The following is a 27220-nucleotide window of genomic DNA, read 5'->3' as shown; positions in this document are numbered from 1 at the left end:
TAAACACAATAAAGTATGATTTAATGTTATTTGAGAAAAAACAAACTTGTTTATAACATTCTCCCCACCCCATCTCCTCCGTAAATGGTACAGTCCTCGGCTGTGTCGGTTTAGCCTTTTTGCTACAAATCTGGCACTTGGTATTTAAACCGGTGTGTGAGCAGAGGGGGGGCCGCCGAAATCGTGCGAAGCTCAATAAAATCCCCGAAAAAGTTGAAATAGAAAGGGATATCGACGCATTTTATTATAAAAGGGGTGTTATTTTACTGTCGGTATTGTTTATTGTCCCATTAAATCAGCGATCATGGCTTGTGGCGCGACGTTGAAGCGATCTATGGAGTTTGAGGCCCTTCTCAGCCCGCAGTCCCCCAAGCGAAGGAGGTGCAATCCTATACCGGGGACTCCGACTACTCCTTCCCCGCAGAGATGCGGTCTTCGCCCGTCAACAGAGAGCCCGGCTCACTCGATGTCGCCCCAGTCTATGGGTGGAGAACACAGGCTAACTCCAGGTGAGATAAAGGCTTGACTCTCGCCATTTAACGTCGGTTTGTTTGACATGGAGGAGGGGAATGGGGGGGCTGTTTAATTTCAGCTAACCAGCTAACGTTAGTGGGCATTTGAATTTCAACAGTTAATTGAATACCCCTCGAACTGCTTTGAGTAAAGATTTTAATGTGTTATGCTGTTTCTTAATGGATGATATGGTTGTGGTAGGTAGTTGGTATGTAGTTAATTATGCAGTTTGGATGAATAGCTGTTTTGAGCTCGGCTAGCTAGGCTGAAAGCGGCCGCTAACGTTAATACATACTAGCTGACACAGAGCTTCATTTAACTCCCGTGGCTTAGTGTGAACTAACTCACGCATAGTCATCGACCATTACTATCGAAAACAATACACATGACAATGTCTTTCTACAAACGCCTGGATGGTGAACGTTTATCTCCGTGTACACAGCCGGTTAGTTTATCAGCAGGCTTGAACCAGTATGTCCAAACAAAGAGGAAAGGTTGGTATGTGCGCAAGGGGAACGTAGTTTGGCAGTATTTCTTTTTGATTTACCAATTTTCTTTTTTTTCTTTTTTAACAATTAACGAAAACAAATATTTTAGTTTTGTGTGTGCAAATATATATACAGATATAAAACAGGCAGAAATGGTCTTGAAGTAATTTGATAATTAACATTATTAATTTGGTTGAAGCCGTGTGTGTTTTATGTAGTCTGTATAACGTTACTTCCACTGCTTTCATCCGAAATGTATGGACCCTTGGCGAACCCGCCCAAATCCTGCTGTTTAGCGCATGTAAAAGTCATAGCTTTCGTCACGTTTAAAAAGACGCCAAACGGAATGATTTTATATAGGCAATAATTTTATATTCTTATAAAGTTAAGAACAAACTCTAGTGCTTCGTCATCATCGTTTATTTCTTAATTATAGGCGCTGAGTTTGCCTCTCTAGATTGTGAATATAAAAAAATTGGTTTGGATTGATTCGTAATAATTGCATTAACAATTGTTCCTATAGTAGACTATTTTCCCACATGGAAAGAACCTATATAAACATATATGTTTTAATATAGGATTTGATATAGGTTTTTAATATATGTGACATATATAAAATTGGCCGTTTTCCTATATTATATGTACATATATGTACATATATGCACATATATGTACATATATGCACTTATATGTGTGCATATATGCACCTATATGTTCACCTACACTGTAAAAAAATGAATTACAGTATATTAATGTTAATTATAATTTATTAAACTGTGGAAAAACGGATCAATTATGTTAAATTACACATAAAACATTAAATTTTCAATCAAATTTATTTTACAAACCTGCTGTCCATCTACAGTAATTTACTTTTAAAATATATGTTTTCTATGTACAATAACTAAGATATTATTTATAAAAAAGCAGTAAGCACATCAATTCAAAAACATGTTTGCATATTTACAGTATTAATATTTATTTGAACAGAACCACTCACAACTTCAACCTCTAAATTAAGTAGGCCTACTTGTACATAAATAGCAACCTTTACAGCCAATTTCTGTTAAATTTACAAAATATTGTACAGAAACTACACATTTACATTATTAGTCATTTTACATAACACATATGTCAAGTTACTTCAGTTGTAGGAAATACAAGCTTAGTATATAATTTAGAATATGCAAAAATATCTACATTAAAAGACAATTATCTTTCTTTTATACTGTCACATTGCAGTTATTATTTTATACATGTACAATTAAATTTTATCCAAAGCAACTTACAAATGAAGAGTATGGAAGCAGCAATAAGTGCAGTGACAATTTTTAGTTAGTCTAGCAGTTTTGTTAAACAGAAAAGAGCTAGTTTTATGGGTCATGTGTTCACAAAAGAATGCATCTTTAGTGGTCTCCTGAAAATGGCTGGAGTTAGTCAGGTTATTCCACCAGCATGGAACAGTCCAGATAAAGGTCTGTGAAAGTGATTTTGTGCCTCTTTGGGATGGCACCACAATGCGCCATTTGCCTTCACAGCGCAAGTCTTCACAGTGCATCAGCAAACACTGATGCCAGTGGCTGGAACATGAGCTTGGATGAGTTGTGTAGCATGTTTCGATAGGAATGGCCTGATCATCCCAATGCTGTACAAGGAAAATCTAAAGATCGGGCAGTTCTAGCAATGTGGTCTGTGAAGATTAACTGATCAGTTATAACACAAAGGTAGGGCTGGCTGAAACCACGAGCACTTCCGTCTTGGCGAGGTTGAGTTGAAGGTAAAGGTCATCCAGGTGAAGGTCGGAAATTTCCATCAAGCAGGCTGAGATGCGAGCAGCTACGGCTGATCATCCGCTGGAATGAAGGGTAGAGAGCTGTGTCAGGATAGCAGTGATAGGAAAAGCCATGTTTCTGAATTATTCTAGTTGCAATTATAACAAAATACTATTCAAAACAGCTGCATGATAAGATGCAAACAAAGAATTTGTTGAATGAGAAGAACAGTGCCCTTATTCCACACCTGCAATGCTCACCTGCTGTAGACCTCCAGTCTTTCCACAGGACCTGAAATCACACAAAAAAGCATAAAAAAATAATACAAATAAAAAAATAGGACTATTACATTAATTAAAACATGACAGCATGTTTTACTGAGACCAAAAACCTCAACCTAATGTGATCTGGAAGCTGAGCTAAATTTACAGTATTTATAATTAAAGTAAAATTATATTACTTTGACTTAACGTTAGCTGCATCATATAACTCTCTAGGGGTGTAACGTAACTGTCCAATCATCTGGATCGATGATAATATAATATATTTTCATTTTTCCAGATATATATATATATATATATATATATATATATATATATATATATATATATATATATATATATATATATATATATAGGCCTATAGTTAATCGATAACGTTAGTTCATTGTTTCAAAAGTATATAATGACGGTAACATAACTACCACATACAACCTTTCAAACTTTATGAATAGCTAAGTTAATCTTTCTTGGTTAAACAGATGGAAAATTGAAAGAGGCCTGAACTGCTATAATTTTCAGTGTTTTACTCTCAACGCCAGTTATGTGACTGAACAACGATTAGAAATGTTAACAACAGCTTTAAAACAACCAACAACATCAATGTGCAGCCACACGATATAAATATGAGACTCTTACCTCAGCCCAGTGATCGGTTGATATATGGCCGCTGCTTGTCAAAAGTCGCTGTAGTTGCCGAGACATTCTCGCTGAAATGGCGCGTTATTTTTCCTCACATAGTTCCGAGATCCTGCTCACGGCTGCTCAAATCCAGTTAATCTCACGACTCACTTCACGAGTGTAGCTTAGCCTAAAATAAAATAAAATCACCCGCTAACATCACTGTAACGTTACCTCTCCGCAAACTGTTGTGGGCGTGACTAACGGAAAATTAACCGGCAGCAAATTTGAAACTGCGTCACGCGCGCGCGCATGCAAGCACACGCACACACACACACACACAGCTGCATTTGCAACTGGATTTGGAAACCCATCAAATGTACATGAATAGATGTGGTTAGGAAATTTAGGGGAGAATTAGTCAGTGCAAAAAATTATCAAAATTAGCTTCTTTTTTTTGTTTGCAAGGTTAAAGGTTAAAAGATTAGTAGCTACAATCCAATTTATAGTTAGACTAATATGTATAGGCCTAATGTACAAATACTATTATTTAGCCTAAAACAACTCACTAACCAACACATTATCTTAAATGGTAAGTAAAACATGTTGAATGACTGCTGATTTCTGTAGTTAAACATTCGTTTACTTTTTTCTAATTTTACAGAAAAAAATCTGTAAAATATTAATCACACTTTTATGTAGGCTAAAATTACATATTATTCTGTAAAAATCCATCTTTAAAAAAAACAGATGTAATAGGCTACCAGAATACAAGCAATTCCTGTAAATTTAATAGTCGAAATTTAAATTACAGCGAATATCTGTAAAACACCAGGCATTTCTTGTACAATGAAAAAACAGGAAAATTCTGTAAAAACAAAAAACAAAACAAATAATACAGACCATAACCTGTAAAATTACATTGAGCTATGACCGGATCCTGCCATGAGCTGAGACATATCTTGTATATATGGCTTATATGTGGATATAAAGAAGCAATACAGGAGACCTATATGGCCTGATATGCACATATATGCACCTCAATTTTACCTATATGTGGAATATATATGTGCATATATGCAGCATACATATTATCATATATGTACATATATGCAGCATACATATTATATATGTGCATATATGCAGCATACATATTGACATATATGTGCATATATGCAGCATACATATTGACATATATGTGCATATATGCAGCATATATGTACATATAAACTGCATATATGTTTCATATATGCGCATATATCCTCATATAGGTTCTTTCCATGTGGGTTGGAGGAACTATTTGGTGATTAAAGGATAACCAAGATGAAAATTCAGTACTATAAATATGTTCAGACGAACTTTATGGTTCTATTCTCTCTTCCTTCACACTGGTCTTCCATAGAACTACGATTTGGCGGCACTCACAGATTATTTTAAGTGACTGTTTAAAAAAAAAAAAAAAATTGTTCTCGTCTTGTATTTTATGGTGTTTGATAAATACCAGAGAATGCAGAAACATGAAAATATTATTTGACCTTTTCCCATGACAAGCAGGTTAGAAACCGCACAGACATTGACCAAAAATTGTTACCGGAAGCTAGTGACAATTTATAAAGAGAAAATATGGATTGATCGCTTTTATTCCGAAGGCTTTTATCAACCCCTTGGAGCTGTATGGATTACGTTTATGGTGGATGGATGTGCTTTTTTCTCTTTTTTTAGGCTTCAAAGAACAAGGTACCATATTCGCTCCCATAATAAAGCTTATGAGGCAGGATATTTAAAAATATAACTCAGATTGTGTGTTTTTGAAAGAAGAAAGTCTCGTACACCTAGAGTGGCTTGAGTGTGAGTAAATTATGGGATCATTTTCATTTTTTGTTGAACTAACCCTTTAAGCGTTCAATCACATGGACAAAGCTTGCTGTAGTGCACCTGCATAAGTAATGATTATGAATGCGTCTGAAAAAAACAAAGACTGTCTGAACACTGAATAAACTAGTGTTTTCTGAATCCCTTTCTATGATGCAGTTTCTTATTTAGAGAGAAATGCATGTTCAGTAAAACATGTCATGCAGTAAGTACTGTACTAGTTTAGCTTCTACACGCCGCGTGATCACTTCGATATGCTCACATTTATCTAGGTTAAAATTAATGTAAGGCTGAGCAGCTGTGTAAAATGCCTAAAGTTAAGCTACTATTTGCGTGTTACAAATAATCCCTGTTTGATGTTGATGAAAGGGAAATATTTCCTGCTTGAGATAAACCATAAACATTTGCAGTCTTCCTACGAGTCTGGACTTTAGTAACTTTTTTTGAATTTTGTAAAACCGCTTTAACTTTTGGGAAGTCTGTTGCGGGGCTTGCTTCAGTGCAGGCTTGGCAAAAGTAGGCATTGAGGGGGCATATCGACCGCAAAGTGAGCTCTAACATTTCTGACACCTAAAATGAAAAAGCCATGTTAATGGTCTATCCATTGGACTGCATGACTTGAACATTTCCTATGGAGGATTTCCATGACTAATTAAAATTGGGTTAACTAAATTATTGTTGACTAAAGTTTAGTCTATTAGGGGGCAGCCCTAGACTGGCTAAACCCAGCCTGACTTTCGCCCTGCAACTCACTCTAGAAACCTGTACATTAATTTCTACTGCTTCTGTTACACTTTTGCAGGAACCAATCACAGGCTGGCTTATCCACCTGGTGTGCAATTGGTGGGTTTAACACTGACAGATAAAGAAGCGATGGGTCACTGCCCGTTGATCACCCCCCTTTGAATCTGATTGTTTGAAGGACTATCCAATTGCATAGTCATTTGAATAATGCTCGTTTATCACGCATTTTGTGCTGTAGAAAATACAGTGCAGACTCCCCAGACCAATGTTCAGTCTTAAACTGAGCTTTTTTATTAAACTATGCAGTGTTATTTTACATTTGATTACTAGAATAAATATATAAATATATACTTTTTGAGATTTTTTTATATATATATATATTAGGGCCGGGACTCGATTAAAAAAAATTAATCTAATTAGAGGCTTTGTAATTAATTAATCGAAATTAATCGCATTTTAATTGCATATAAATATTTGACCTGAGAACAATGAGAAGTAATTTTTCACATGTATTTTTAGTATACCATTGAATAATGACTGAATACATAAGCTTAATCAACAAAATATTGTTTGTTTATTTATTTCAGTCCAGCAGACCAGCGCAATGTTTGCCATTAAGTTTAGCAAAAGCATATTTGTGATATTTGAGGCTCGATGTGCTGCGGTGATACGCAAATTCCTTGTTGTATAGCTTGCACACAACCATGCTCTTGTCGACGCTTCCATTCTTTTGTTTTTTTAAAACAAAATTTCCCATCCACGGGGCCAAGCAAAGCGGTCACTCATGGTTTGTTGTTGTCGTGACTCCGGAGCGAGCGCTAGTTGGTGTTCCAGTATAATCGGTCCGTCGAAACTCGTTCATTGAAAAATGTTCCGCGGTGCAAAAATAAGTGTGGTTAAATTTTTTTTTTTTCCGTAATTAATTAACGCGTTAAAGTCACGTAATTAATTAATCTTAATTAACGCGTTAAAGTCCCGGCCCATATATATATATATATATATATATATATATATATATATATATATATATATATATATATATATATATATATATATATATATATATATATATATATATATATATATAAGCAGTATCGATAATAGTAGTAATACCGTTAAAACCTTAACGATAGCCATCCCTAATCACGAGTGCAGGTAAGCACATATGTGCCCCGAGTAGGGCTGCACGATATATCGCATTTTACATGAAATTACCCGAGAATTTCTCACCCGAGAATAATATCATCCAATAATATTATAGTTTATTTCGACATGAAAATGTGATAACAACCATATACCGACGTGTGTATGTGTGCGCGTTCGTTCTGCACGATAAATGACGTGCTCTGCTTTTGTGTTTCTTTCAGCTCGGGCTGCTTGAGCTTATGCTTTTGTTCTTTTGGCTTTTTGGCAATGACGAGTCATTGATTTAAAAAAAATGTCTCACTTTTTCAAAATACCTCATTCGAATATTTGATTTTTATGAGCCCAAATATTCGAATACAATATATTAATAAAATGCCCATTCCTATACTGAACCATGCAAATGTACTAATACTAAAAGTTAATATTAAATATTTATACCTTCATACCAAATCATACCTTGATCATACATGTTAGGTCATAGTTCATTAACTAAAGTTAACAGCTACAACTTTACAATTTAAAAATATATTAAATGTTAAAATTAACCATCTAACAAGGAACAATACTTTCACAGCATTCATTAACCTTAATGTTAGAAATGGAATATTATTGTACGCTTAAAGATGTCCAGGCATAGACACCATATCCAAATATCTACAAAAATGCCTTTGGTTTGAAATTAGATGCATGCATTTTGTATACTATATAGTGTCATTTAAACACTCTGTATTTGCCAGCTAACAAGTAATTTAGCTGGGGTATTCAAGTAAAGTAGAATAATAATTTACGTTTAAATAAATGCGAGCCAATTAAATGATTGTCTGTTTAGCTTTGTTTATATCAAGTGATTTGGGACAAGGGTCAAAGTAAATTTTGTAGGCACCATATAGAGCCATATTTCAGCCCATGGAATTACTTTGGTGTACTGGGTGGTTAGGACTTTGCATGACACTAGCTAGACAAACATTGGGAAAATCATTGGTTTTGGTGGTGGTGTTTTTTCTTTTCTTTTTCTTTTCTCCCAAGCTTGGCGATAAGCACCATTGTTAAAATGACAAGGATGGAATGTGACTGCCCTTAAAGCCCACTTCAGGGTTTAGTAGTCTTGTCTTTAACCAACTGTCCCTTGTATTTTCATAGAATAACCTTCATTATCCTCATTTAGGTTTGTCTCAAGATTTGCACATAAAATGGCACATTTACATGTTTTTCTTTTTATTATTATTATTATGAGTTGGTGTCTGATATTTCAATCCATATGAGGTTGCTTGACCCTGTTTGTGCTGTTATAAGTCATTCACATTCAAAAATGAAAGCTTTTTGCTTCAGAATAACGTCTGTAACACACCAAATCCTAAACAAAACCAATCAAGCTCCCTGCAGGAACACACACCCTGGTCTTGAGCCCCTAGCTTGAGGGCACTTCCTGCCAGTTTGGGACTTTAAATCCCCTCCTCAAAGCCCTGACAGTGTAGTGAATAAGATGCCTCAACTCTACACCCACTTAAAGCCCCCTCCCCCAGTCCAGTTCATCCCACACCTCCATTCTAGTTGTATTGTCCCTGTTCTGTGCTTTTGAGCCTTGAAGCGCTCCCCATCCTCTCTCAGGAAGCCGCTGTGATTGATTGCTTGGTTTGACCATATAAGGTTACAGTTGCTAAGTAACCTGTTGGACCTAGTTTCAGCATTTGGCAGCATTTGATAAAGACAGAGGGATTTACCTGTCATTCAAGGGGGCTGGCAACTGGCATTGCCCATTGACTTAGTGTGTGCATCTTTATGTAGCTGCATCTTAAACAGATTATTGCATGATCTGTACTTAATGGGTTAGCTCACACAATTTAAATGTATTTCTATTCAAAACCATTTAGACTTTCTTCTGCAGTAGGGCTTTAACAATTATTTTGCTAGCGAGAAATATTTACGAAAAGTGTATTTTAGTCAGAATCATTGCACTTTAAAAAAAAAAAATATTTTGAATGTTGTTCAGGTCTCCTTTTAGAACAATTACTTGTGCGTGTAACATTCATGCATCCTCACATGTATGATCAATTCCACAGAAAAATATGTCCAAAGGTACAAGGAAAAGAAGAAATAAGAAAATCATTGCACTTCTATTCTATTGTGCTCGGTCTGCCTGACTTTGCAAGATTAATTTCTACCATTAACAGATAGTTTAACTAAACCATTAGAAAGTATGACGTAACCCAATAAGACTTCAAATAAGGATACAATAAGTTATGAGGAACTTGAGGAAACCGCGTCTCAAACACCTAAAACAGCGGCACGCACGTGACACGACAAGCAGTGTTAAAATATGCTTTTGTTTGAAGCGTGTAATATAAAACATTCTCCTGTTTAGATCAACTTGGGTCATGCACTTTTCCGCTGCAGTCCTAGACTGTATTACAGATGCCTTGTCCATAGAAATGCATTGTTCACTGCTGTAAAGTAATGTGACTGAAATATGTTTTCTGTGCATAGTGCGCAGATGCAATAAGCATGTTTGATTAGTTGTTACAGGCCAAGTCTCTAGAACACAAGAAAATAACTGCTTTTACCAATGCATTAGTGTTGTCAAAAATATCGATATTTCGATATATATCGATACTGGAATATCTGAAACGATACGATTCTCAGTTTTTACAGTATCGATATCAGCTGCGCTCTCCTCTCTGACCGTCAGCGAGTTGACACACACCAGCATATTCTCACTCAGCCCAGTTAACCTCTGAGCACGGCAAACGCGCGTTCTGCTGGACTTTTTCCTCATGACAGTGTGTTAGTGTGTGATCGGTCTGAATTTCGCGCGGGATTGCACATAAATTAATTCTACTAATCCCCGCAGATTTCGTGCTCCACATCTGAAGCGCACACACACACAGCCTACCGTAATAAAGCCGCCTCTGACATGATACAAGTGCAAACATTTGCTTCCTTTTCCAGCTTATTATTGGTCAAATACACTCAAAGAATTATCAGTGCACATCTGGAAGAGTATTAACGTAAACGCAGTCGCAAACAGTTCAGGAAGAACGAGTAACAGGATTAGTGTTTAGGATCCGTGCGTCTGTTAGTCTTAAAGGGACCGCAGTCATTTGCTATTCAAACTACAAAAAGACAAACGATCAACTGCTCTTGACTGATCAACTTGTGTAACTTTAATAGTTTCATCTGTACGCTATTGAATTTTTTTACAAAGAACATTATCCAATGTTGTTTTAAATGTAATTACTGTGCATTTTTTTATTCAGTTTCTTATCTGAATGTTAGAGTTACCTGAAAAAATAAAACAGTCTATTTAATTTGTATCTTCTATTCTATTGCATTTATTTGTGCTATTGTTTGTAATCTGTTTATTTGTTCTTATTTTATTACTGTTTACTCGTCTTTTTAAATTCAATTTACCATTAGAAACCAAGCTTTCTTGTGCTGTGTGTAAGCTATTGCAACACAATTACTCCATTGTAAAAAATACATTGAGATAGCAAACATTTGTGAGATAATTTTAATAGTAATTGATCAATAATTGTTCAAATCAAACCGATGCCCAACCCTAAGGAACATGCTGGCCACATGAATTTTTAGTAAAAAATAACAATGAATAATAACAAGTTCTGTTGTCATATTAAGCATCTTATTTTATTTATTTATTTTTTTTTTTACTGTGGTATCGATTTAGTATCGATATATCGATATTTTAGTCTGATATCGTATCGAAGTCATAATTTTGGTATCGTGACAACACTACAATGCATTAATTGGGCTACAAATCAGACCTTTTTCACAATATCACCTTTTGTCTTTCATTGAAGAAAGCCATACAGGTTTGGATCAACATACCGGAGAGTAATGGGAAAACCATTCCCATTTTTGGGAAAGCTGTGCCATTAAGTCTGGTTTATTTAATTTTTTTGTCTGTTTTGGACGGAAACATTTCAATCTAGATTAGCAACGCTGTTGTCAACATGTAGTACCGTTTTTGTAGGGGAATCCTAGAGGGCTGCTTGGTCTCATTTACTAAGCATGCGTTCACAAATTAGTGCGTGAAATGTGCCATTTTAAGATTCAACAAAAGTTTTCTAATTCAAAATTTATGGATAGGAAAAAAAATACAGAAACAACTGAAACTACATGTATGCAAAAAGCACTTTCTCTTTACGGCCTTAGAATTGTTAAGTTGTATTTCATACTAACACGACTAATTATATTGAAGTATGTTGCATTATAGGGGTGTAAGAAAATATCGATACACGTGAATATCGCAATATTATGTTTGGCGATATTGTATCGATTCTCAAAAACGCTGTATCAATATTTATATATTTATTTATTTACATCCAAGATTCGTGGCTTTGTGTTCGGTTTAAACCACAGACTGTATAACACCCAACCGCTAGATGGCAGTGTTATCTCAGAACGTATAACTGACGCGGAGCCGGAGAAGCGCAAGGTGAAAGTGCGCGCATCACTAGTGTTTAGATTAGCAAACCCAGCTCTCAAGACGATAGAATTATTCCGCTCTTGCAGTATACAGAGCTGAAGTGTGGACTCATGTTGGCTTCAGCTAAAAAGAAGCCACTAAGGAAATCGACAAGAATCATTTTGTTTGGAAAATAGACTATATATTTCGTCATATCGCCTAGGGCTGGGCGATATGGCCCAAAAAAAAAATCCCAGATTTTTTCACCAAAAATTCGATTAACGATTTAAAACGATTTTTTTCCCCTCCTACTTAAAATCAGTCTGCAGATGACAAAGAAATTGTTCAAAACAAGTTTTAACTTTATTTTGTTTAGGTAAAATTAAATATTTGCAGCTTGGTAGAAGTGCCACCTGGGGTGCAAAACTTTCAGCATGTGAATAACCCCCGACTATTCCACAGTATAAATGGGCACCATATCTTTTGCAATATACAGTATACATATCAAAGGTTTATGAATTGATATGCAGATAAAATTAACTTTTATTAACAACAGTAATGTGCAAAAAAGTATAGGGAAAATTTAAATGTAGCCTAATGCTCTTATTAAATATAGATTAGCATTGTTCTTCAATAGTCTCACACTGAACTGATCGACAGCTTCAGTGATTATTAAAGGAGCTCTTTACTTTACTGTAATTTAGTCACAATTTGAAGAAAAGTTTAGTTTTTCCTGAGACTGTGACTTCGTACTTTCCATACATTAGGGAGTGGAAATCGCTAATAAATCAATAAGTGCTCTTCTGCTGGTTATAGTGGTGGGCATTTCATATCTTTTTTAAAATAAAAATGCTACAAAATGGATTACACATTTAAAAAAAATAAACTAAAAAAAACATTCGACTATTTCTTTCACAAGACCCCTTTAAACTTTTAGTTTTACAAACCATCACATTAAAAATAACATTACAATCGGATATCTAGAGCTTTGAAGTGCTGGAAATAAGTGTGAAGCTCTTGAAAACCATTGGAAAGTGCTGGAATTTCAATCTCAAAAGGTTGTACGAATCCTGAGATAAATAATGACAACAACAACATTAAATCCATGTGGTTTTACTACAGTACAATCGTGGTAAATGTTGGTGTTTTGTGACTGAAACCCCTGACCTTCGCTCAGCTCTGTTTGATCTGATATCTGTGGTTTATAACAGAATTGTGCGCCGACCGCTTCCACTAGATCACAGTAGCGATGGTGTGTTGATTTAAACGGTCTCTCACTGGATCACCAGCGCTGTGTATCGTGTCTGTCACGAGATTGGCCCGTGTGTGAGCTCGCGCTGCGTTCGTGTCAGCGCAGTTTTAAATGAGTAGCGCCTAGCGCGGTTCCGTTCAGACTTCAAACACACTTTGCAGCGGGGTATTGTTAATTGTTCTGTGAAAAACTGAACCAATTACGAATGACACGGTATGTTGTTAGACGCGATCCTTGTTGTTTGTGTACCTCTGTGGCAAACGCGCGCGGCGAGGGCTGAGCCATTACGGGAGCTCAGAGGGGAGCGTCGGCGGATTTGAAAGAGAAAACCGATTTTCATTCACAAAAATCGTCGTAAACTAAAAACTCGAATTAATTCATAAAATCGATTTATCGCCCAGCCCTAATATCGCCCAGCCCTAGTTACTAGTATGCCTAGTTGGACCTTGAGTAGCTGTTTCGGGTGTTTTTAATTGGGGTTGGAGCTAAACTCTACAGGACACCCCTGCTCTATTGTGATAAACCTACAGGACCACAACAACTCAAGTGAGTCTTTGGTTCTCATATACTAATTTCTAGTGTAAACCCGTTGTTTGGTTGCACATCCTCATGACACCTCTTTAATAGCCTTTAAAAAGCTGTGTGTTTATACAAACAAAGACCAATCAGATTAGAGCTGCATTGTAAACACAGGAAGTCTCTTCTGCAGTTTAGAAGTTTCTCTTCTGTGTTAGGTTGTCGCCACACTGCTTGCTTCACTGGAATTAGGGCTGGGACAACGAATCGGCACGCATATTTTGACGCAAAATATGCGCGTCGATTCTTCAGACCCAAAACGAAGATGGCGGCGGTGGAGAGTAGTAGCAACCATAGATATACATAATAAAGTATATTATGTAATTAGTATATAAGTATATTATTTATTATGTATATCTATGGTAGCAACACGAGTGGCTCCTCAGACTTTCAGAAGTGCAAGGCTTGTGTGTTGGCGTGCGGCGTGCACGGAGCAACTAGCGCTCTTAACACGGAAAACTGACTGCCTGCCAAAATGGCGGCGCTTAGGCTGCGTGACGTCAACCTCCGGCGCTCTACAGCAAAGGCAACGTCGGCAGTAGCCTATATTGGCCATACATATCTATGGTATTGACTGCAAAATAGGCTACAGAATATTTCGTTCTGTGTTGACAGGTTAAATATTTCAAAATCGATAATTATGTTGTTTTTTTATTATTACAATTAGACCTATATCTGCATTTATGTTAACCTACAGACTTTCAAACATGAAAGTGTCATTTATTAATATGTATTTGTGTCATAATGACATAAAAACATCTTTTCCTATATTATATTTTGCCTGGAAGTGCTGTCAACACGCTCGCGTGTCACATGAAAGCTAGGCGTCTCTTCTATTTGAAGCATGCACGTGTTTTCCGTGGCAGTGTGCAAGCTCTAACCTGTTAACATGGGAGCCGAAATAAAAACGGATACGCCACACAGCCAAGACGCTCACGGCACGCTTGCAGTGTGTCCCCGGATTTGATTAGCCAACTTGTAGATATTTAATCGATGGGCAAAGACTGTAGGCTGAGTTGCATGCATAGAAAAATGCATAGAAAATAGTATATTGTGTTTTTGTTGTTGGTTTATATATATATATATATATATATATATATATATATATATATATATATATATATATATATATATATATATATATATATATATATATATATATATATATATATATATATATATATATATAATATATATATATTATATTTATCAATTAATTGCACAATTTTGCTAAAAAAAGTGCATAAGTTCCTGTAGAGATGGCAATACACATTCTCCTTTTTTGACATATAAAGGAAAAGCATGTCGTCAATGTCTTCTCTCTTGCTGTATCAATCATCTGTCCTCAGAGATGGTCAATTTCAGCTTGTGCATCAGTGTTTCCCACACATTGACTAATTTGTGGCTGTCCGCCATAGACTAAAGGAGTGGCTCTGAGCCCCTTCTGGTTTGTGGTGGGGATGGACAGGCTGACAGATGAGGTCAGACAGGAATCTCCATGGACTATGATGTTTGCGGATGACATTGTGATCTTTTGTGAGAGCAGGGAGCAGGTGGAGGAAAGTCTAGAGAGGTGGAGGTTTGCTCTGAAAGGGAAGAGGAATGAAGATTAGTCGCAGTAAGACAGAATACATGTGTGTGAATGAGAGAGAACCAAGTGGAACAGTGAGGTTACCGGGAGAAGAGGTAAAGAAGGTGCAGGATTTTAAGTACTTTGGGTCAACAGTCCAGAGCAATGGAGACTGGAAAAGAGGTGAAGAAGCGTGTGCAGGCAGGTTGGAATGGGTGGAGAAAAGTATCAGTTTGTTATGTGATAAAAGTGTACCAGCAAGAATGAAAGTAAAGGTGTACAGGACAGTAGTGAGACCAGCGATGTTGTACTGAGGAAAAGACAGGAGGAAGAGCTAGAGGTAGCAGAGCTGAAGATGTTGAGGTTTTCTTTGGGAGTGACGAGGATGGATAGGATCAGGAACGAGTACATCAGAGGGACAGCAAATGAGATGTTTTGGAGACAAAGTTAGAGAGGCCATGTTGAGATTGTTTGGACATGTTCAGAGTAGGGCTGAAACGATTAGTCGTCAATAATAAAAATTGTCAACAAATATCTTTGTTGTCGAGTAGTAGTTTGATCTCATGTGACATAATGAAAGGGCCTGCAATATCGCGATTTGACTGCTACAGTGCTGTAAAATGTGATTGTACACCTTAACTATTTTTCAATTAAATGATATTAAATAAACTATATTTTAATTTAGTAATATTTATTGATTATTTTGAGATCTTTTGGTACTAAATACTAGTTTTGCAATAATTATGATCCATTAATGACCACTTAAAATATTTTTCTTCTAATATTTATATTTTTTATATTACAATTAGTGTAGTAATTAAGGTTAAAATAGAGAATTCCAATGCAAAGAGGCAAATTTGTCATTTTGTGGCCAGAAAAATAATTCCTAAAAAATATAAATAAATAAAAAATACTGTATCCTAAATTATGGATAATTAAGTTATATATCATATGCTGAAGGAAATTTCTGGAGTGTTAATGATTAAAAGAAGAAACGACAACAAGAACCGTACAGAACCGAAAACCGTGACATGAACCGAACTGTGGGTTTGGTAACCGTGCACCTAAAACACAATCATCCGTTGCAGTTTTCATCAGTTTTGTTTTTGGTATTTGTTCAAGTGTATATTTTTTTAACAGACTGAAGTTCATTGCCTTTATTGTTTTTGGTTGTTTTGTTCATGTATTGTGAATATTTCAAATGTTTTCAGTGTTAATTAAATGGTCTTTATAATTAAGTTTATTAATCGTTGAAAAGGTGTACCTGCATTATTATGCCATTATCATTATTTTAGATGAAAATGGTCTCAGAACGACTATTATCGCTTATTGCAATAATTTCCTGAGCAATTTATCGAGAATTTTTGATAATTGATTAGTTGGCAGTAGGCATGTGCCGATATCAATTTTTCATGTTGCGATTAATTGATGACGTTTTATCACGATATACGATATTATCACGAAAGTTAAATAAGTTGCAAAAAAAAAAGTGTTGCCATAGCATAACGGCTTTAAGAACTATTTTTGTAAGAAAAAAAATAACTGAATGTTTAAATACAATAATGCACCAAAAATATATACAGCTCTGGAAAAAAATTAAGAGACCCCTCATTGAGAAATCAATGTTAAGTGGTCTCTTGACTTTTTCAGAGCTGTAAAAGTAAAATTTTCAAACAGATTAAAGTGCAAAAGAATTAGGCTATAAAGAACAACAGGTAGGCTTACAAATTACAATAAGGTCTCATTAGTTAATGCATTAAAGGGGGGGGGGGGGTGAAACACTCAGTTTCAGTCCATCTCATGTCAATCTTGAGTACCTATAGAGTAGTATTGCATCCTTCATATCTCCGAAATATGGGCTGTACCGAGTCTTTCCGGAAAAAAACGAGCGCCCGGAGGCGTATCGTGGGCGGAGCTAAAGAATGATATATGCGCAAAGCGGTGACGTCCTCAAGCGTGGAGAAACCCATCTCAGCTAATAGATATGATCCAGAATCTAATTCGGAGGCTGAAATAGAAACAGCAACAGCAGGACGTCCATCTCTTGGTAATGTTAGTTAAGAAATACTGATCATTGTTAGTTTTATCTTAGGTCCTTTAAAAGTTATTTTGATTTTGATTTTAATGTTATTAAAAAGTAACTAAGAAATTAACATAATGATTCATTCTTTATAAGTATTTTTCATTGTCAGTTTGGTAATATTGAATGGTAACATGTTAACTAATGAAGTCGTATCTCAAAGTTATACTGAAAAATAACAAATAATTAGAACAGTTCTAATTATTAGGGTTGTAGTCCAGATTAAAACATAAAAAATGTTTAAATTTGAAAATAAATAGCCTATTAAGTCTTTAAGTATTTGGTGCTGTGATGAACAACATTGAGATTACAAAAACGAATGGCTGTTTTAAAAACTACACAAGTTTTTTTGTTTGTTTGCTGGTTTCCAGGGTAACCGGCTTCATTCTGCAGTTCATCAGCGCCCTCTGCTTTCACTGAGCGGCACTTCACCAGCGCGTCTCCTTCACCGGTTCAGTCCGTCTATGGTTCAGTCATGTGCAAACGCACGTTGGGCTTGTTAATATCTGAGCGCGTGTCCCTTTGAAGCAGAATACAGCGGTGTTGAGCATTTATATGGTTGATGGGCAAAGTATTCTTGAGTGCATTATAAAAAAATTATAAATTGTTAATAAATTATTATTTACGATATTTTAAAGTGCCCACGATAACAATATCGTGCATATTCATTATCGTGATAAATCGCATTATCGAAAATCGGCACATGTCTAGTTGGCAGGTTATTTTTGATTAAAGGTGCACTATGCAACTTTCCGTCCACTGGAGGGCGCCTATTCAAAACAAAGGCATAGTTTGATGATGCCAAGTGTGAGCGCAGTATCTTAGGACATGTGGTCTTCACCTCACAGCCGGTGGAAAATAGGACTCGAGCAGAACTCATGTTGATGGATGCGGTTATTAACGTTACTGTAGTGTAAAGCAGAGCAGGACCGAGTGTTGTGGACCTGACTCGCTCTCTGGTAACCAAGCAACGTAGGGACTGACAGCTAATAGCTAATCATGTAAGTTAACATTATCATATTTGGTTGTGCCGTATCGTTGTCTCGTGTTGGATTCTTCAGTAACCGAACCGTAGTGCATTGATTAAGTTGAAAATAAGTGCTGCAGCGAGCGAGGAAGTTGATAAAACAGGGAATGGCTCCCCGGTATGGCAATTTTTTGGATTTAAGTCTGACCGTAGTTTCGTCTGCAAATTATGCAAGACCTTCATCCCCACCAAGATTGGTAATACCCCTAACTTTCCTTTCCTCTGACTCCGCTGAATGCGTGCCTTGTCCGTTTAGGGAGGTGCTTATAGGTTTATACTCAATGTGCTCGCCTTTGTGCAGTTCTATGACTCGACATGGTGAGGTAACATTACTCTGCATCAGTGCCTTAATGACAAAGCATTTAAACAGTACAAAGGAGTCCAATGGAGGCACTGCACCTTAAAGGGATAGTTCACCCAAAAATGAAAACTTATTTATCTGCTTACCCCCGAGGCATCCAAGATGTAGGTGTGTTTGTTTCTTCAGCAGAACACAAATGAAGATGTTACACTCGAACCGTTGCTCGTATAACGCATGCCAATGGGGTCTAATTAGAATTAAACACACCTACATCTTGGATGCCTTGGGGGTAAGCAGATAAACATCACATTTTCATTTTTGGGTGAACTATCCCTTTAATGTTAAAAGATAATTGTGTTCATTGTGAATTTCAGTGTTTTCCATGGTTGCGTTGACATTTCTGCCTTTATAACTGAGGGAATTATAATCATAGGAAGGTTAAGTTAAAGGTCCCATGGCATAGGTTGTTTTATTGTTTTATAATGTTTCCTGGGGTGTACTTATATTGTTAGTATGATTTTTATATCAAATCATGTCATAATTTAGAAATAAAAGGCATTTTTTCTTTACTGATATTATCCCTCTTTTTAGAATGCTCTGTTTCAAGGGGCGTGTCTGCTGTGAACTTCAGTGAAAACACCCCCTGCTGTGATTGGCTGACATCTTTGCGTTTGAAATGAGATTACGCGCGGAGGGGGAGTGGTCAACTTGAATGATTAGCTACACATCCGAACTCACTGATCCCAGATCAGGCATTAATGAACACTGTTACTCACTGTTTGTGGCGGTGCTGTTGTATCCATATGGTAAAGCCTGACATCTCGACTGATAAACTGAATCCATTCTCTACTCATTCTCTGCGCGGGCAAAGCAGAGAAAGGGAAGGAAACCTTTCCTGGTATGACGTCATAACAGGAGAATTCAAGATCAGCTCGTCTGAGCTCTCATTTTCTCAAAGGCAGAGAAAGACAGCCTGAACTCGTTTTACACCGATCAAAATTTCTAGCGACTTGGGGACAACATTCAGGCTAGGGGAACTCATATTACTGTTGAAAAACCTCATAAAATAACAATTTCATGCCACGGGACCTTTAAAAATAAGTGTTTTAATGTAATATTTTTCTCCTGGTCCTATTTTTTTTTATAAATAGACGTTTTGGACTATAAAGGTAAGAGTGAAATGTAACTTTCACTCCAGTTGTTCTGTTTTCAGTCACTAGCCTATTTAACAGATTTTCTTTCAAACACTGAAACTGTTTGGACAGCCACAGAAACAGTGTGTTGTATAAAGCATAATTATAAGGCACGCTATTGGTTTGCAGTTGCTACGCATGTAGTCATCATTCTAACGCCTCATTTCACACTATACAATTTTGACACCGCAATGCAAAAGCATTGTATTAAAAGCTGAGCTAACCCAGTTTCTAAATTACACGTGAAACGAGTGAAATTTCACACCTCTACACCTTGAGTTTCCCCCCCCTTTTTTCCCCTCCATCCTTCAATTCGCACTTATTTGTATATAGCTTTTCACAATACATTGTTTCAAAGTAGACTTAACAGAAAATGCATGTAATGTTGAAAATCACTTTAAAATTGTAGTTGAAGGCTAATGCCTTTTAGAAGGGAGGAAACTCTGAGCTCCCCACCCAAGATAAGTGATGCAAGCACAGATGTGCCCTGGTGTTTTTGTCCACCCTTGAAGCTTTAAATGACCTACATTCAGGAATCTGAGACACTACACCTCCAAATACTTATTTGTGATGAATTAAGACTGTTATAGAAGATCATTTTAAAGAGTTTGACTCCTGGAAGTCATCCTGGTTTCTAATACTCTTGAGTCATCTGCTGGTGTTAAAGATTAGGACGGGGGACTAAAACCAACCCAGATTTTCCAGAAAGGGGCACAGGAGGATTCTTGTTGCATTGTTGCCCTCCGCATTGCAGTCCCAGCTACCAGAAATAAGTCTGACCCTCCACAAAGCCAATCGAAAGTAACCTGCGTCCCACCCCATGCTACGTGTGTAAGTGACGTTGTCAGTTAAATATTTTTTTTTTATTCTCTCTCCAATCTTTCACCACTCACATTGAGATGAACAAAATACCATTGTGGTTGATGGTAAAACTGAAATGAAACTTATTTCTTCACTCTATTCATCATGTGACCTATGCTGAAAGCAGGATATCCTCTATGAATTGTGCACTTGCTAAAGTAAAGCCAGTGATTGTGGTTTCTCTTCACTTCATTTAAGGTTATTGAAAATTGGCCCTAATATACTCATGGCAAAGTTAAAATACTTGAGCAGAGTATACTGTTAGGGAACATCCCAACACCTCCCATGATGCTGAGTGCATGCTTTTCTCTCAATAACACAGACGCATAACAAAATGACAGCGGTGAGAAAAGATAAGAAAGCATCTGATAAAAGCAATGTGGACATGTTTGCGCCATCTTGGCAATTGTGTATTTAAATCGTCACGTCACCTTATATAGCATTTCATAAACTAGATTTCTTTAAAGCAAGTAGCTTCTACCAGTGTTTCCCAAACTTTTTTCTGTCATGGCCCCCTTTTTTCTAAATTTTGTGGCGCCCCCCGCATGCGTTACACTAGGGGGGTAACGGTACAGATTGCTAACATTAGTTTTTAGGTACAGAAATTAAATAAAGTAATCAAATGTAAAATAACTGCATATTTAACTGTTTAAATTAATGGTTAATCCTTATTAAACATACATAAGCTATTCAATCAAGAGCAGTGAGTGATGTAAATGGACTGCATCTATCTTTTGTTTGACATTAAACAGAGTAAAGGCTACTGCCCCTTTAAGACCTAATGTATGACAATGCATCGTCTTTCTCGACTCTATAAAGTTCACTTAAGGCAAAAACAGACTATGTCTGCTTGGATACTCATCAAGATGGACATGTTGACATACTTTTTGTGAGTTTGTCCGTTCAAGCGCAGCACTTGAAAAAGAACTTTATATTTGTGTGCTGTGAGACGTGTGCCCGCTTTCCAGTGAGTGCACAGAGACGAATCTCACAGTGCACGTGTGAGTTCTCATTCGCGTCTTCTGGCTCTACACACGGGTGATGACGGCAAAAACGACTGGTCATATTCGAACATACAGCAGCACTCGCATGCTTTGAACAAAGTTTACAAAGAGAGATCGTTTTGCCCACGTTTTTCTTTTATTATCGCTGTTGTTTTAGGGTATAGCTGGTACGTATCCATTGACAGAAACACACAAAGCATTATTTTCAAGTTACATTCCATATTATAGGTGCGTCATCAGATGTAAGATGAAGCGCGGTGCAAGTGCGTACCGTCACATTTTACACGGCACCCCTGCTCTCGGCAGACAACACCCCCGGTTGGGAAACACTGGCTTATACTGTAGGGCTGCATGATTTGTGCAAAATATGTAATTGTGTTTTTTTAAACAAATCAAGTGTGTTATAAAATTAAGATATTAATGACTTATAATAATAATAATAATAATTTATTATTATTGCTAAATAAAAACATTTAACTAAATAAATGGTACTAATACAATAAAATGTTCATGATTAACACATCAGATTTTCACATCAGATAAGGCACTAGGTGCATCTACTAATTACGTAATTGCCACGGACTAATTTGTAGTTTGAAGGTGTTTACGGAGTTACATTTTGCCGAAAGGTTTACTTTTGCAAATTGTTTTAAACTCCTGAAACAAACTACTAACTTTGTTTTAGCCTAATTTGGTTTAAAAAAAAACATCACACCAGTTTGATCAAGTTTATTGGGCCTTTAGGGGAAATTAGGAATGGGCTTTTAAAAAAATATATATATTGTTAGAATTTGGGCTCATTAGTTTTCAAGTTTAACGAGAGAATAAATATTAGGATTTGCAAATGTACACCACAAACTTATTTATATCTTCACATTAAACGACTTTAGGGTGTAAAAAGTATTTAGGGTGAAGAAGAGTGAATCGGAAATTATGCTGATGAAGAAAACCGTTATATTGCAGAATGTACATATTTGAATCATCATGTGGTTATCTTGTTTATTTTGTTTCACATGTTCATGTGGAGGAAAAGAATATCCACGTGCTTGAGTGAAAGTTGAATCTTCAGTCTGATAACAGGCTGGGTGCAAAGAAAATGCACTCTGCCGACAAACGTTGCAGGTCAGATAATGGTGTGCTAAGCGAAATTTCTTACAGCGTTTTAAGTTTCGTTGAGGGAAACTGGTTTAAGAACCGAAAACACAAAGCAAGCGTGTGTCTAGTCTTAATCATTTTGCTATCTCATAAGTTATCTTCTCACTCAAGGGAACAGCTGTGCTTGCCTGCATTTATCAATGCAGTGATGCACTCGGTCTTTCCTCATTAGACTGGTTTGGATTTCATGTGATTTCATTGTGATATTTATGATAACTGTTTCACCCAACAAGGTTTCCACACGACATGTTGATCTATTTGATCAAAAGTAACTCCATTTTGTAAGGTAATTTACTCAATAATTACAAACTTTGCTGCTGTGAGTTTGTTTGCATGGATTTCACTGCATTGACGTCCAGCAAAGTAACATGTAGCAACATTTGAATAGTATTTTTATTTTATGAAAAATTATAGATTGAATAATATTCGACTCTTCATGCACACCCCTAGGGGAATCTTATTTTTATTTTTTTAACCACTTAATCTCGATTTGTCTTCCTTTGACCCTAACAGAGCAGATCTTCCAGAACATTCGTCAGGAGTACAGCCGCTATCAGAGGCGACGGCAGTTAGAAGGGGCCTTCAACCAGACTGAGCCCTGCAGCTCCACTGATATCCAGAGCTCCAGTCCCGCACTCACCTCCCCCAGCTCTCCCACAGGTCAGTCCACTAAAAACCTCATGTCCATTGAGACGCTCAAACTTTTTAAAGGCCAGGGCTGCCCAATCATGTTGGTTCAGATCCAACCCTGCTTCAGCACACGTCTGTAATGTTCTTAAATATTTTTGATTGGCGTCGAAGCTGCTTTTTGCTGGACAGTATATCTCTAGGATTGTGTATAAGCAGTATATCTCTAAATGTGATTTTCATAAAAATTAAAATCGATCAGTCAAATTATATACATATCTCTCTCTATCTCTCATATATTCAGCATTGATATGAATGATAATTTTTCTTGAAACAAGTTGCTTATTAGCCTGCATATTACTGGCTATTCTTAGTACTTATAAAGCAGATTAATGCATTTTTCTGCATGACCTTATTCCAAATCCCTTAATCATACTCAATACCCAAACTTATTAAAAACTAGCTTTACTAACTATTAAAAGTAAATTGGTAAAATTCGTAGTTAGTGAGTGAGTGTTCACCATAACCTGTTACCATAAATATAAATAATACATATAATTAAATTAAGGCTGTCAATCGATTAAAATATTTAATTGCCATTAATCGCATATTTAGAACTCATCAGTTCTAAATGTACCTTAAATTAATGTTAATCAACATGGGTATGGAAAAATATGCATGCTTATGCAAATGTACTTTTATTATTAGTGAAACCATACTCTGAGCATAAAGACTAGACATGTATCAAAGGTTATAGATGTTTTTCAAAGAACTAGTTCATGTATCTTAAGCCAAAGCTTAAATTTAGAATAGGCAATGATTTCTCTCATTTTTAGAATATAAATAAAGGGAGTTTTTACACTGGCAGTTTAGTTCAGAACAGGACACCTAAGAGCGCACCAGTACCACACCATACCTGTAGAAGATCCATATTACACGAGAAGGAATATAGTGTGGCCCCTTTAAGAGATGCGCGTTCCCTATTGAACTACCGGTTGTGTGTGTGTGTGTGCGCGCACGCCCTCAACTGTGTCGGGATTCACGTGAACAGTGTGAGAAACACTGACTTGGGAGCGCTCTTGTTCACAAAAGTAAACTGCGTTCTGTTTTAGCCGATTGTAATGTATTTAGTTCAATAAAACACATGTACTGTAAGTGGTGATGGTGTACTGTAAGTGGTTAATGATTTACCTCGGATATGAGCGATAGTGAGCTTGCAGTGCATCGTGCTCGGACTGCAGAGAATGTGCTTAGTGAAAACGCACTTGGAGTCTAATAAAAGTTAAGCAGAAAATATGGTAGCTTATGTAGGCTATAACTGCACTTGTTTCAGAGTAATGTTATTGTTAACCTTTTTTTCCATATTAATGTTTGCTGCTGCATCCTTTACGTCTATGGCTGATCTCAGTTTCTCCAACTACGGGTCATGCATCAAACAGAAAATGAGTGCTGCGTTAATCACGCATTAATAAAATGAGTGCCGTTAAAATGAATTTGCGTTAGCGTGTTAATTTTGACAGCCCTAAAATAAATAAAATAAAATAAAAAAGCCTTAAAGACAAGTAAATCTCATTGATTAAAACTGCACAACGATGCGATTGAAAGTGTTTTAAGATTTTCAGGTGTTCCAGTACAAAAACTAATCAAATGTAAAATAGCGCTGCACTTTAAAACAAGTATTTTGTTGTTTGATGACCGTTAATATAAAGATGGCAGCATGAATATTGGTGCTGATGTCACTTTAAGAGCTGCATTGATCAAATGTACTGCTGTCTGTTCAAGGATATGTTCACATTTTTGTGCGTAGTTTCTCTGTTCAGTATGAGACTTTCTTTGCACACGTTTTGGGTGTGTGTATGTGCGTGCAGCGCAGAAAACAGTGCATCTTGCTCTTGAATGGTTTGAAGTCATTAAAACGCACACAAAGGAATCGATCAAATGATTTCATAGGAAGTATCCGATTTCAGAATTGGAATTGACTTTTGATTCCAATTCTGTTAGTGAGGATGAGAGTAACAGAAAAAGCATTGAGAGAAAAAAGCATTAAGAGAAATCTTACCAACCCTAAACCTCTGAACTGTGGTATTGATATTGTGAACTGGTCAAGAATGGATATTCAGAGAGTTCTTGTGTTTTTAGGTGCCTCATCATTGAAGAAGGATCAGCCACTGTTCACACTGAGGCAGGTTGGCTATTTGTGCGAGCGCCTTATCAAAGATCACGAGGAGAAGATCCGTGAAGAGTACGAACAGATACTGAACACAAAGCTTGCAGGTACAACAAATAGCAGATTCCACACAGTGGTGTGTTGGCTTTGAGTTTTTTGTGCTACATCATCGTGTTTTCTGGTTTCATCACTGTCTTATGTTTGTTTATGGCTGATTTGTGTTCTTAATGTGCTGTTTTACTTCCTTTTCCCCTTAAGAACAATATGAGTCCTTCGTGAAATTCACACAGGATCAGATTATGCGACGATATGGCGCCCGGCCTGCAAGCTGTAAGTATATTAACTTCTATAAGCAGCTAATTAACATTCTGTCTTAACTGAAACGCGCAAATTTATTTTTAAGTGCAATGACTGAATCATTGAAGTACCATTTTTGTCCAAATGCTGATTATTGTCTCTTTATTTTCAGATGTGTCTTGAAGAACAATATAGATGGTAATAGCTACCTCTCTGCAGGTTGCTATAGAACCAGCCCCCTTCGTTTCACTTGAAATTTCCTCCTTCCACTTGATTCTTTTTATTTTTTCCTCCTTTAAAATGCTTGGGTGCCATGGTCTATCCACATTTAACTCATTTTTATTGCTGAACTGTTACTGATGGCCCAACACCAAACATGCATATCTAGATGCATTCTAAGGAAGTTTAATCTGTTTAAGAATTTGTTGGAAAAGATGTCAAACTACCGCTGTAAAAAAGCTTGGCTGATGCGATCATCTCTGTATAATGTAATGTGACTGACCTGCAGCAGATATACCAGACTCTCCCTCTATCCTTCAGTCTGTTTTTTAACTCCCAACTTTTTTTTCTTTTTTGACAAAATAAAAGATCTGTGATAAGTCAACATTTGTTTCGATTCTGTTCTTTCTTGCAAAAAATTTGTGATGAGCTTGTATAGGTTTGTTGTATATCAGTTACTTAGAGGTGGACATTGTCATTTTAATGGATTTAATAACAATGCTGCACTTAAGTTGTTAAACCTTGGAGAAAAAAAAGGTTAAATCTCCATGAAAGTCATTCATGGGATAAGGTGTACGTTTTCTAAATCAAGTCATTGTATTTAACTGAAATTTCATTCTTGTTTGAGTATGCCATTAAAGGGATAGTTCACCTAAAAATAAATAGTCATTTACTCACCTTCAAGTTGTTCTAAACCTGTATGAATTTCTTTCGTCTGTGGAACAAAGGAAGCTATTTGGAATAATGTTTATAACCAAGCAGATCGCGGAAGCCATTGACTGCCATGGTACACACTCACAGAGAGACACAGACAGTGGTTGTTCATTTTTGGGTAAACTATCCCTTGAATAGCTCACTTGTTGTAAAAAATTCAGTGAATAACATTTATAATTCTGTTCCCCATATAAAGTTATTGAATGGCCCTAGAAGACTTGGAATATAGTGCATGCGACATGTAAATTACTATTTTATTCTTTAAAAAAGAAAGCTGTGTATTAAAGGCTTGTCATGTTTGGTCACAATTTGTCGGTGTG

The 27220-nt window shown here is 36.5% G+C and overlaps 1 protein-coding gene and 1 long non-coding RNA gene across 2 annotated transcripts; one reads left to right on the top strand and one right to left on the bottom strand.

Annotated features, from left to right (window-relative positions):
- The first annotated feature begins 130 nt into the window (after window positions 1–130).
- Window positions 131–26571, top strand: akirin1 (akirin 1). The gene is made up of 5 exons (XM_067448377.1): window positions 131–509; window positions 23390–23536; window positions 25643–25777; window positions 25929–26000; window positions 26140–26571. The coding sequence occupies exons 1-5, from the start codon at window positions 305–307 to the stop codon at window positions 26148–26150; spliced, it is 570 nt and encodes a 189-aa protein (XP_067304478.1). The 5' UTR covers window positions 131–304; the 3' UTR covers window positions 26151–26571.
- On the bottom strand, window positions 2137–4958 carry LOC137082847 (uncharacterized). Its single transcript, XR_010906415.1, has 3 exons — window positions 3691–4958; window positions 3021–3064; window positions 2137–2854 (listed from the first exon to the last, which is right to left on the bottom strand). It is a non-coding gene; the product is annotated as an uncharacterized lncRNA (long non-coding RNA).
- Window positions 26572–27220: the final 649 nt, after the last annotated feature.

The sequence above is a fragment of the Pseudorasbora parva genome, chromosome 7 (assembly GCF_024679245.1).
Source record: "Pseudorasbora parva isolate DD20220531a chromosome 7, ASM2467924v1, whole genome shotgun sequence".
In the NCBI taxonomy this organism is placed as follows: domain Eukaryota; kingdom Metazoa; phylum Chordata; class Actinopteri; order Cypriniformes; family Gobionidae; genus Pseudorasbora; species Pseudorasbora parva.
This window is presented reverse-complemented; position numbering and strand designations above follow the sequence as displayed.

Excerpts from the sequence above, each read along its gene's own strand:
- akirin1 (XM_067448377.1), top strand. The coding sequence starts at position 305 with ATGGCTTGTGGCGCGACGTTGAAGCGATCTATGGAGTTTGAGGCCCTT. Across the intron at positions 510-23,389 it reads AGAACACAGGCTAACTCCAG|AGCAGATCTTCCAGAACATT; the intron begins GTGAGATAAAGG and ends TGACCCTAACAG. Across the intron at positions 23,537-25,642 it reads CTCCCCCAGCTCTCCCACAG|GTGCCTCATCATTGAAGAAG; the intron begins GTCAGTCCACTA and ends TTGTGTTTTTAG.